This window comes from Phyllobates terribilis, unplaced genomic scaffold (genome assembly GCF_046119375.1).
Source record: "Phyllobates terribilis strain yellow unplaced genomic scaffold, ASM4611937v1 Scaffold_13__5_contigs__length_258822181, whole genome shotgun sequence".
In the NCBI taxonomy this organism is placed as follows: Eukaryota; Metazoa; Chordata; class Amphibia; order Anura; family Dendrobatidae; genus Phyllobates; species Phyllobates terribilis.
The window spans coordinates 110,045,136-110,058,340 of record NW_027362773.1 but is presented as its reverse complement, the minus strand read 5'-3'; the positions used below and the strand labels follow the sequence as shown (position 1 = coordinate 110,058,340).

Genomic DNA, 13,205 nt, shown 5'->3' with positions numbered 1-13,205 from the left:
TAACATTACAAAAGCACTCATCTTATAACTACCATTTCATGTTTTCTTTTTTTTTTTATTTTATTTTCACACCTATGCATGGACATTTCCATATTTCCGACATAAACTCCTGTCCCTATAGAGCTTTGTCGTACTGAGTGCGAGGATGACAATCTAGGATTTTATACCAGTAGGGGGAGCCCTGGTGACGCTCTGCTATGTAGCGTGCAGGACCTGACCCTGTATGGTGACAGGAGATCCAGTATTAGGGATTATCGTGACCAGTGGTCGATTTCTGTCGAGAACAAGACTTGCTAGACATGAGTGGGAGACACCAAGTGTAAGAAAAAAAAATAACACGTAAAACAAAACATGAAGTTTTGCTATGAGGAGCTATGTGGCTGTTAAACGCCCTGATTGTACCCGCTTGTTATGACTAAGAATCCGGGAGCTGGGGTTCCATACGTGTAATGTCCTCCTTTTGACCTGTGTGTTGTTTTTTTTTGTTTGTTTTTATTAATGGATTTTAATACTTTTTTTTTTTTTTTTTTTTAATAAATCATTATTTTATTCATGCAAACTTTGTTGAGTCCTGGAACAACTTATTGTTTCCAATTTATGCACCAACACTACCGGCCACTACACACCAGCGATTCTTCATTGTGGATCCTGAGTAAAGACTAGATACTCAGAAATAATCTAACTCTCTTCCCAGGTCTTCAGCTCATGGCCCCTTTGACAAAGATTTTTGGTACTCCCCGTAAAATCGGTTTCTCTTCGTTCCATATTAATAATTTCTATGTGAACATCCTTATATGTAGTTATAGTTATTCTATAGGTGTAAACAGAAGATGATCATTTTTGAATATTAACCTAACTTTTTCCTTGCGCAGCCTAAAGTTCGCTATGGACCTCACAAAGGATTTACAGCAGCCTTTCCCAGAAATATGGAACGAAGTAGCAAACAAAATGAAAGTCCCGTTTGATCACAAAAATAATTACCATCCGGAATATGATGGCTACAAACTAGGTATCTATGAATTTATATAGTAAAATGTTTTTGTGACTGTGTAGATTGAGCTCCCACCATGAGTTTTTGACGCTGCTTACTTTAGGTGCTCGAAAAATTCAGCGTCTTACAGTTCCAGCAAACTTCGTCTGAATGGGGAGTGAAAGAGAAAACCAGGCTCCCAGGTCACAATAAAGCCCCTCCACCCCAAAAAAATAGGACATGCACACCTTCAGTGTTAAACGAATGTACAGGTGCACAAATATGTGGCCAATAAACATACTAGATGCATCGGCACACTGCGACTAATGAACACATGAACTCCACCATTGCTGTCAATGTTAAAGTTCATTAATCGCAATGCGCTGACGCATCGTGTGTGTATGTTTGCACATGGGCCACACAGCGTATTTTTTTGTGGTATACATTGGGGTGTGTGGCCCCATCCAGGGCTCAGCAGCTTTACCTACACATTCTTCCCAGACCAGGTTTTACTTGCAAGCTAAACTTGGTTTTCTTTCACGTCCCCTTTCAGATGATGTAGGACACATAGTGGTTAGGGACCATCCATATTAAAAGGTCACCTTGACGTGTTTGGGTAATGTTTGTGTTCATTGATCAAAAGATTATAATTAAGTAGCTTTACATTTTTTTACATTTACAGCAATGTATAAATTAGTCACAGTGTGCTGAGGCATCGTGCTTGTGTATATGTCTGTATATTGGCCACATAGCGTTTTTGTGCACCTGTACGTTAAATTAATACTAAAGGTGTGCTGCTCCTATTTTTTATTTTTTTGTAGTCTCATATTGACTGCTGACTTTTTCTCCTATACTTGGCATCCCCTTTAAGATTCTGGCCGGACCTGACATACAGATACTCTACCAATGTCAGACCTGTTTAGCTCTTGACTTTCATGGAAAATCCATAAGCGGCCAGATGGAGACCATTCCCACTGTCAATACCTTAGATGCTACCTTTGATGTTGACTGTGGCATCTAGGGGGTTATCCACCAGGATGTGACTTCTCTCTGATCCCGGCATTAGAGGCAGGAGCCCGGCTGTGTATTACAGCTTAGTTCCCACCAATATTGTATGGTTACATCCGCCAGTATCCTCAAATTCAATGTACAGGATTTATTCTGCACAGTTAGTGTCAGCACAAAGTCTTATGTCTACTCAAAAATAGGAGCAATCAGCTCACCTGTCCGGGTGCATGGCAAAATACTCCAGTAAGGCTGCGTGCCCACTATGCGTTTTTCAAGTGTTTTTGCCGTGGAATTTCCGGAGCGAAAACGCTTAAAAAACGCTTGGTAATACGTGCCCCATGGTCCCCAATGATAATTCGCATGTGCTGTATACATGCTGCGGAAATTTCCGCTGCGGATTATCATTGCGGAAAAATACGCAGCATGTCCATTAATTTTGTGGACACGCAGCATAATCGCTGCCATTGACTTGCATTGGACCGCGTGACATCCGCATCACTGCATCTGCACAAGCGGATATCACACGGTTCAATGTGCGGACGGTACCCAGGTCTGGAGAAGTGGAGACTCTCATTCAGACCTGGGTACCATAGAACATGTAAAAAAAATGAATTTAAAACAAAAAATAAAGATTATACTCACCTTCCGATGTCCTCCCGGTGTTTTCTCCCCTTCGTCTGGTCTGCTGTATGGGTCGTGGTGTTGTGAAGGACCTGCCATGACGTCATTGAGTCATGTGACCTGTCACATGACTCAATGACATCACCGCAGGCCCTTCACACCACCGCGAGCCACCCAAAACACCGGACGCAGCAGAGAAAACACAGGGAGGACATCAGAAGGTGAGTATAATCTTTATTTTTTTATTTTTTACCATTCTTACTCTTTTTTTTTTTTTTTTTAACTAACTTGGTCACACTATTTAAATCCATGCCGGTTGCATGGATTTATATAGTGTGACCAAGTTGTCAAGCACTTTCCAAATGATGCTAAAATCGCTTGGAAAGCGCTTGATAACCCGCATGCAGAAATGCATGCAAAGACGCAGGACAAACGCTTATACCTGGCGGGAAAACCGCATGTAAAATCCGCATGCGTTTTTCCTGCCAGGGAGAAGCGGAAAAAATATGCAGCATTTCTGCATCGTGGGCACTTAGCCTAATAGCAACAGTCTAACCGATAGCCAGAACTCGCATCTTCTTAAAATAATTGCATAATTGATCCATTAGGTACAAAAAAATGGTTGAACACAACAGCACAAAAGTTAAAAAGGCAGAAAAGAAATATCCGCTGCGCTCCCAGGCAACATGTTTCACACCTACATGGTCCTTTTATCAAGTCAGGCTCGACCATGTAGGTATGAAACATGTTGCCTGGGAGCGCAGCGGATATTTCTTTTCTGCCTTTTTAACTTTTGTGCTGTTGTGTTCAACCATTTTTGTGCCTTTTTATACTACTGGATCAATAAAGTAATTCTTCTAAGAAGATGTGAGTGGCGGCTATCATTTGGACTCTTATGTCTATTGTTGAATTTTTTTATTTATGTTAATTACGCTGCCAGTATGAAGCTGGCCTATTTTGGGTTTTTGGCTATTCACTTGTGTATGTGTTTTGCAGGTTTTATGTATATACTGGTTGCTAAGTCCAGTTGTAGCAGTGGTAAAAAAAAATCCGGTTTCTGTATATGTGATACTAAGTAATGCAATGTTGCTCAATATAGGTTCATGTCACACCTATCTGTATCTCAGGAAACTGTGCTGACCTTAGGACCGCTCGTATCAGCTGTATCATTTCAGCCAGGTTTCTTTTACTCTGAAATGCTGTGGCGTTTCAGAGAAAACCTATATTTAACAACCGGGCCGGGGACCAAGCCGCTCGGATGACTAGTCCCCGGTAGGCCCTGCTGCTTTTCAGTGACAGGTCTCTCCCTATGTGGGGACTGGCCTCCAGGACTAGTTGCCCGAGTGGCATGGTCACCAGCCGGCTTTTAAATGTATGTTTGATACCGAGACACCGCTGCGTTTCAGAATAAAACATAACTGGCTGGAATAATAGTGCCAGGGTCTGATATGTAGCTCCTCGTTGGGGCAGCATATATCAGCTGTCAAGTTCCCTTAAATATTTGGCCTGGCTTTCTTACATAAAGCTGGAGTTAGATCTTGTAGACACAGATGATTTAGGGTTTATGATTGTTTTGCATTTTTTGTGGTGCCCTATCCTCACCATCAGGTCTAAACCTAAACAGGTGATCAGGTTAAACAGGCGGACGTGGTGTTGCTCGGATATCCTCTGATGTATGCAATGTCTCCAGAACATCGCAGAAATGATCTTCAGATCTACGAGGCCGTTACCGATCCTAACGGACCTGCCATGACCTGGGTAAATAAGTATACAGCATTGCCTATTAGGTAGTTTATAAGATCGGGATAATGCAAAACTTCAGATGATGATGAGGAAACCATGGACGAAAATCAGTGAAAGAACACAGCGATAGCGCTATTAAAGGGTTTGCTCCAAGACTGGATGTTCTCTCCTGTTCATTCAGACAGGCGCCGTTCTCTTGATTATTGGGTATTCCCGCAATCAGTAAGTTATCCCCATTTTTATGGATAATCGGCAATTTCCAATCTTGGTACAAACCCTTATTACTACCCGTGTGGGGATAGAACGATCATTAAAGAGTTATTCCCATCTCCAAAGTGTTATCTCAATATCTAGTGGGTGTAGTAGTAATAATAATAGCAAATGCTCCCAGTTAGAAATGTAGTATAGTTCTTCTGATTCACTATTTCACTTACCCCTTGTGCAGGGCATTGCAGTAGCTTAGATACCCATGGTTACAACCTCTAACTACTAACTGTCACTACATGATTGGTTGTAACCATGGATACCTAAGCTACTGCAATGCCCTGCACATGGAGTAAGCGACATAGTGAATGAGAAGAACTATACAATATTTCTAACTGGAGGTATTTGCTAATATTATTATTATTACACTTTATACATATTGGGATAGGATCTGTTTTTTTTTCTATTGACCCGTGTCTGCAGAAAATACAGTGCCATGTCAGTTTTTAAGCCTTGTCATGGATCAATACTAGTCTACGGGTCCCTGAAAATCACAGACAGCTTATGAGGCTTCAGTGTGCTGTCCGTGATTAACCTTGCAATGAATAGGAGAAACTCACTGATGAAAATCTGATTAAAAACATTGATGAACATCGGTCCGTGTTTTTATGTGCGATTAAAAATCACAGACATTTGGATGATCCCTAAGAAAAAAAGATCAAGTAATTCCGAATTAAAGAATCAAAAATCTGCTGCTGCAATTTTTGGCAAACGGACATGTTCTTTGGCCTTAGCCTGATAATTTTTAGCCTGATTGTTTTGATTACAACTTTACTGTTACATTAGAGAATATAATCTACATCATTTGATTTATTCAAAGTGTCTTGTTTCGAAATGGAACAACAAAGTGAATCTGATTCTTGGCTGCGATACTTTCCATTTAATGTGTGTAATAGAAATGTTTTTTTCTTCTTTTTAGAGCATGTTTGCAATTGGCTATATGGAATTAAAAGAAACCAAAATGGCAGAACAACAATTGAAGAAATGCTTTGCAAGTATAACAGATCCATTTAAGGTTAGATTAAAGAGGTTGTGCCATGTGTGGAAGTTTTCCACTAAGCATTGAACAGGGGATCATTTCCCGATCGCTGAGATTCCCACCGATCCCAAGAATGGAGCTCAGAAGTACACCTCCACTCCATTCATTCTCAATGGGACCACCGGTGATTCTGAGTGCTGCGTTCAGCTGGTCTCCGGCACTCATTTTGGGAACGGAGGTGTGCAAGCTCGGACCCACTTTATTCAGAAAGTGCTCTTCATAGTTTCTCAATTTTCTGAGACCCACAACTTTTTTATTTTTGTCTCAATCGACCTTCATTTTTGCATGTCAAGCCGAAGTTTTTATTGATTCCATTTTGTGGTTTTTATCACTTTTTATTGCATTTGTGGATGGGACTGTGGAGACCAAAAAAAATATAAATTTGGCTTTTTTTTTCACTTTTAATTAGTCCCCACTAGTGATGAGTGAGCGCGCTCGTTTAACCCTTTAACCAAGTACGCTTGGGTGCTTTCCAAGTATCTTCGGCGTGCTCGGATGTTATGTTTGAGTCCCTGCGTCTGCATGATTTATGGCTGTTAGACAGCCTCAACACATGTAATGATTCCCTAACAAACAGGAAATTCCTGCATGTGTTGATGCTGTCTAACAGCCATAAATCATGCAGACACAGGAACTCGAACATAATATATGAGCATGCCGAAGATACTCGGAAAGCACCCGAGCGTGCTCAATTAAAGGGTTAAACGAGCACGCTCGCTCATCACTAGTCCACACTTGAACCTGTGATTGACTGATTCCTTGCTTTTATATACTGCAATAACACCGCTAAAATGACGGTATCTTATGAAACCTAGCCAATGGCTGGGACTCACAGGAGAACCAACATGGCAGCCAAGAGGGAATCCAGCTGCTGTGGCAACCCATCAGAATCCAGCAGAGGCTGAAGGGCATCCAAAACTGCGTACTCCAGGGATTGTGTGCTTTAAATGCCTGCTGTCGGTGATTGACAGCGTGCTTATGGGATTAACAGCAGCTAAGCTCAGATCGCTGCTGTTACAGGCAGATGCCGTCCGTACACCGGCCAGCATCTGCTGCGTGTGCTGAGCTCCTGAGCCGACTCCATACACTGGACCCGACGTGCCATAGCGGATATTGGGAAAGGATTAATATTTTCCTTTATTAGAATCTATATGTGTAAAGATGAGGTCTCCATGGTGAGATAAACGCGCCATTGTGTTAGCTGATCATATTTTTTGTACCTTTTTATACTTTTAGATATGGACTGAAAACGCTGATGGTTCTGGAGCTGTCAATTTCCTCACAGGCATGGGAGGATTTTTGCAGGCGATACTATTTGGTTATACAGGATTTAGGTTTGTGTCTGCCTGTTTGGTGTTCATTTTATTCTTTGATCCTAATAATGCAAAGATATTGAATGCTCTTAAGGTTGTGTTCACATGTTCTTTTTTTTTTTTGCAAACACTTTTTGAATTGTGTCAAAATTGGTTTTGCCTCAATTTTGAAAGCATTTATGGTAAACGCAATCTCCACTGGCCAAACAAGACAAATGCTGGGTCTCTTTAAAAGGTTGATGTATCTGTGATTAGGCTAAGTGCTGTATAAGTGCACTGCCTGATGAGTCTCGCACTACTTGATCCGATCTACCAACTGCAATCTATAACGCAAGGACTTTTTAGCAAGGTTCTTTTCTTGCGGCAAAGTGCGTCTAGTCTCGTCCAAAAAATACAGTGATTCCTTGTAAATCATATTTCTGAAATCCTTGTATTTCTTATATCTTTATAACATTCTGTTATCTAAAATAAATACAAAAGCATTTTATTTTTCACAGGTGTATCAGTCTGTACGTAGCCAATGTGCAGGAGTGATGTGGTAGTGTCCTGATAGCAGCTGTCACATTGTAGGAAAATTAGTGTAAATTGATGAACTTATTTTTAATGGCCGTGTGGTTGTGCAGAAAATGCACAGAAAAATGTGAATAATAAGTAATCCAAAATCTTAATATCTGTTTTTTCAGTTGCTACATCTGTTAGGACGCAGCAGCATCACACCTGCTCTTTGGCCGTGCTCTTGCTCTGCCACGACTGCTATTTGTGACCATACCCTCATTTTTCTAAGAAGAAACCACTTCACGAAACTCCCATTTTTGAGGAAATTTTTGGAAGCCTTTTGATTGGACCGTGCCTAATTTGGAAAGGTTTCCTTGAGGATGCACTTCAAAGAAGTGACATGCATTTTTCTTTTTTTTCTACTGCTATGCGTTTTTCAGAACTTCTTCAGCAAAAAAAAAAGAAAAAAGCTCAAAAATCTCTTGATACGAACCACAAAGTGGATTTGCTATAGTAATAAATCAGAGTTTTTGAGGTGGATTTTTGAGAGAATCTGCTGCTCAAAAAACACACGGTTTCACACCTCCTGATTTTTCCAGTACCAGAAAAACCCATACTGGTGATGTCCGTGTGTCCTTGTGTGGCACACGTGCCGCATCAGGAGCACACTTACCGGCACCTGGGAATCAGTGTACAGTTAGTGCAGTTCCCAAGCGCCGAGTGCTGAACACTGCCCTCATCATTGTCCCTTGCTCGCGCTGTGATCAGCACAAGCAAGGGACAATGTTGGGAGTAGTATTCTGCTTTTGCAGTGTCCATGTGTAAAAATAAGAATAAAATAATAAAATCCTTATACTTCACCTGTCCTGAGATGTCCCCTGCTGTAATCCTCTGACCGCTGACGACGAGGAGAATGAGCAGCTCCAGCGAGCAGGGCCCTGCACTGAGCGGAGCTCACTGAGTGACAGGACACTGCTTTTGTGTTCCTCCGATGCTACAGAGACAAATCTGTCTTTGCTTATGTTGCATTTTATTGGGCACAGTTTGGGCCAGCAGATTAACCATGTCGCTGGTCCAAACAGTCAAGCATTGAGGGTCGCAAATAGGACGTCGGGAGGAGCTGGAGCAGTGAGCTGGTGATGAACGAGCTTGAGAAATCCCCTTTAATTTGTAAAATAATGCACTGAAAACGTGGAAAATACAGGTATAAGGTATTTTCATTTTTCTCTTTTCTCTAGAATCACAGAGAAGTGTCTGCAGTTTGATCCCACTTTTTCTGGTGATGTCACGGTGTTATCTATTACTGGAGTGTGTTATCTCGGCAATAAAATTGATTTCACTTTTTCCAAGGACCTCACAACAGTGGAGTTGACTTTAGTTCTGGATTTTCAGATGTATCCACTGGTCATTGCATTTGATGACTTAACCCCATGTATACCTCTGCTTATCGGTAAGTTAGGGATGGTTTCCTGAAAGTTAGAAGTGTTATCTATGAATTCTTACAGAAACTGTACACCTTAAAATTCATTGTGCGTAAGAAATAAAACTTTCTCACCCTCTGACAGATTCCTATACCTCCCACGCCTCCAGCGCTCTAAGGCTGTGTTCAAACACTTTGTGTTTTTTACTGCTGCAAATCTGCTGCTAACTTTTCTCTGGCAGGAAAACAGCTGCGTAAAAAAAACATTACTTCCTATGGATGAAAAAACTCAGCAAACACACAGCAAAACACAACGTGTGTGAACATAGTCTTAGGCCCTATTCACATGGGTATCAGGAGCCTGTTTCTGGGGTTCTGTAACTTTTGATGTGTCATTCAAGTTGAGTTGATTTATCACTGATGAGATCTGTTTTCCAGTAGATAAGCTCTGTGCACAAGGGCTTAAAAGAAGTTGTCCACAACTTTTTATTACCCCCCCCCCTCCCCAATGTATTCAGCCGGTGCCCATAAGGGTTTTTGTAATTACTTTTAGTTGTCCTTTTTGCCTGTGAGTGGCGCTATCCTTGGCCGCTCACAGGCATCACGTGACCCCCCGCTGATGTCACGTCAAGTGAGGCGTGACATCAGTGATGCAGTCCCCGCGGTGGATGCTGGGTTGTGGGCAGGGTTACCCTGCGAGTCACACCCAGCATCCACCTCGCGCTTTCCCAATGAATGAGGCGAGGGAAAGCGCACGGTGGATGCCGGGTGTGACGCACTGGGTAACCCCACCCACAGCCTGGCATCCACCGTGGAACGCAGAAGTGAGTGACCCCTGGCTGCACCCGGAACTTAACGTGACGTCAGCAGATGTCAGGGTCGGCTGCAGCCGGGGGTCATGTGATGCCTGTGAGCGGTCAGTGATAGCGCCACTCACAGGCAATAAGGACAGCAGAAGGTAATTACAAAAACCCTTATGGGCACCGGCTGAATATATTGGGGGGATAATAAAAAGTAGTGGACAACTCCTTTAAAAGGGGTTGTCCACCTTTGAGGACTTTTTTTTTTTTTTACTTAAATGCAAGTATTTGGAGCCTAAAATATTTTTTCTCCATAGGTTTCATTAAAAATGTTGTACCATTTGCCTTCTATATCCTGTTTGGCTGCAGGATGAGTTAACAGAGAATCCATCAGAGAGCTCGTTCTGATAGCCTGACAGGAGAATTTGTAACTTTTTTCATCTCTTGAGCTCCTCTCAGCTGACTTATAACCACATCAAAGTTGAATGTGCAGCAGGGCTGTGAAGTTGGAGTTGGTATAAATTGGACCAGCTCCTAAAATATATAATAAATTGGGTACAGTAATTCAATGCAGTTTGTGGGGAATATTTTTTCATAAGAATTTGGGAAAGTTATGAAATGTCCTATTCCTGATCTAAGGGTCTAGACTTTTAGCTGAGATGAATCTGAGCTACAGTAAATTTATCACTTAAATATGAGCCGTGTATGAGGGAGTCGGAGTTGAGGAGTCGGAGTCTGAGGTTTGGCTTACCGACTCCACAGTCCTGATGTGCAGGGAAACAAAGAGCCTGGAAAAGCCAAACGATGCCGTGTTTGTAATGAAACCCAATAGCAAAAAGTATTTTTAGTACAAAAACATGCATGTCAGAAAAACAAAATTTCCCCAAAGTTTTACAACCTATTTAATCTAACACCTTTATTTACTACATGGAATCACTTCACACCCCTACACAATGGCTGATCTCTAGACAGCATAGGAAGAAATTGTAACTCTGCTATGGTAAGCATTGTGTAGTATAATACATGGTAACTTCATTCTACAGGTGATTGCGATATGCAAATACCAAATATATTTACTTTTATTTCATCTTTTTATTACCAAAATTATATATTTTTTTCACCTCTCTCCAAAAGTTAGACAATTTTTCTGCTGTTTTATACAGGGGTGAGTTCTAGTTTTCATTACCACCATTCTGGGTTATGTTTGTTGATTGAATATTATCATATTTTGTTGGGGAAAGGGCGGAGAAATAGGACAGGAGCATAATAGAATCCCCCCGGTCCGAGTCTACCGCTAAAGACAGGGAAAATGCCAAAGATAGGAGGATTCCCAAAAAGTGGATATACAGGATTCTCAGATTCCAAATTTTTGTGATTTTTACTTTTTTTATTTGCAGTGATAAATTTAAGAAAAGACCATAAGCAATTAAAGGAAATGTGTCATCAAAAATTGCCTATTTTTTAATTACTTTTAACACAGAAAACGAATACTATTTTTTTTTATTCTTCCGTATCACTTAAGTGATAAAAGAAAACCACAGATCTTGCAATTTTCACTCTAGTCTATAATGCTAGACACTTCCTGTTCCTGTGAACAGACCAAATTACAATGAAAGATAAAACCTCTATATACAGCAAATAGCACAATATTCACCAATCACAATAGGTGATGTCACAGCTCACCTCCTCCTCCTGTACAATAACTGATAACACCTCTATATACAGCAGATAACACATCTACCATTCACAATAGGTGATGTCACAGCTTACCTCCCCCTCCTGTACAATGACTGATAACCTCTCTATATACAGCAGATAACACATCTACCATTCACAATAGGTGATGTCACAGCTCACCTCCTCCTCCTTCCTTCAAGATGACCTTTGCTGAGATTACAGCATACTCACATAATGCTTCTATACAAAAGATAGGGTCTCGGTCAGTCTATTGATGTTAATGTCCATGAGCCTAGCAGGAAGTAGGAGTCCTAAACTATTTCTAGTGGCCAGTGTGAAATTTACAACATTTTTTTTTTATGTAGGAATTATAAATATTTATAATGATATGGGAAAAAAAACATTATAAAACAAAATGCATAGAATACAACAAATGTACTTAAAATGAAAAAAAAAATGACCTGTTAATTATGTTTCAGACGAGATTTGCAGAAATAAGTTACATTAAAATTTGTTCCTGGCGGAGATTGTATTCTATTCACTTTATTGTGACCAGGGCGGCATGGGACTGTAGATGGATGAATCAATACAATTCGTATATGTCTGTGTTTCCCATCCTACAGGTAAACCTGTGTCCTTTTTGACCAGAGCAGGCCGGGTTCAGATGAAGACCTCTTGATGGAATCAAACAAGCACAAATCTGTTCTTCTGACGACTATTACATGTATTTTTGTCAGGTTTCCTTTCTATCAGAGGACGCACAACTTGGCTTCTTACAGGCAAGAACATCAGGGGTATGTTACGTTATATCAGGTAGCAATTCTCATTATTCCTGCCACCTAAATATTTGGGGAGCAAAAAAATCCCCTTCTTTCTAATGTCACGTGGCCATCCTCCCCTCCTTTAGCTTTAAAGAACCTACAGAACTTGAGTTTTCAATTGCATTTATCGGGGGGATTCTTTTACTGTCAGGACCCCATTGTCTTATTAAACTTGTTCCAAGCTCCATGGCATTTCCATAAGACATGAGACATCTATGGCAAAGATACAATATATGCCATTAAAAGGGGTTGTCTAGGCTGAGTATATAATACTGACCTATTCTTGGGATTGGTTATGAATTGGTGCTGGTCTGACGCTTAGAAACTCTTATCGATCAGCCGCTTTCAGCTCTAGCAACTGTCGGACCCCCAGATACTATTCACATGCCACATTTCGACTTGTTACAAGCATAAAAGTTGCACCTTATTGCTGTATTGTGTGGCACTTGGAATAAAGAGACCTGATTTTGGAGAATGCTGATGTTCTTCTTCAATTTGTTATAAATGCAAAGCTGGGACCAGACACATGCTAATCAGATCAGTTTTCCCTGCAAGACCGCTCCTTTGATCCCACCCCCCCCCCTCCATTCATCTGCTGCGCGTGGTGCTCAGGTGTCTGCCGGCTCATCTAGGTTATACGCAATAGGTTGTCGATCCCTGCTCTAGTTCACACTTAGGGCGCAGTCAGACGGCCGTACAAATCAGTCCAAGATCGGATCGCAATAGACAGGGACTGGCCGCTGCTCTCCAGACCCATATATTTCTATGCAGCTGTCACGCTCAGGTCAGGAGACCCGCCGCCAGTCCGGACATTGCATCCCGATCTCTGTCCCATTTATACAACAATCTGATCTGAATGCGCCCTTACCGTCAAAGTTTAATTTTGAAAACAAAGGTTCTGTTCACATTACATTAGTATTATACATTAGAGTTTATTCTTATGACTGTAAGGTTTTTAAACATTCACTGAGATTGCAAGAAAAGCAAAACTATGTAGTTTTGAATGTTAATATATAGTACAAAATTTCATATAT

The 13,205-nt window shown here is 41.1% G+C and overlaps 1 protein-coding gene across 2 annotated transcripts in view; it reads left to right on the top strand.

Annotated features, from left to right (window-relative positions):
- The window catches only part of PGGHG (protein-glucosylgalactosylhydroxylysine glucosidase), a 28,764-nt gene extending 16,118 nt beyond the window's left edge, over window positions 1-12,646 (top strand). For both annotated transcript variants that reach the window (XM_073658388.1, XM_073658387.1), the window contains exons 9-14: window positions 873-1,009; window positions 4,224-4,357; window positions 5,526-5,621; window positions 6,882-6,979; window positions 8,692-8,903; window positions 11,974-12,646. In XM_073658388.1, the coding sequence (XP_073514489.1) occupies window positions 873-1,009; window positions 4,224-4,357; window positions 5,526-5,621; window positions 6,882-6,979; window positions 8,692-8,903; window positions 11,974-12,029 (733 nt within the window). In that variant the 3' untranslated portion in view covers window positions 12,030-12,646. The remainder of the gene's footprint in view (window positions 1-872; window positions 1,010-4,223; window positions 4,358-5,525; window positions 5,622-6,881; window positions 6,980-8,691; window positions 8,904-11,973) is intronic.
- Window positions 12,647-13,205: the final 559 nt, after the last annotated feature.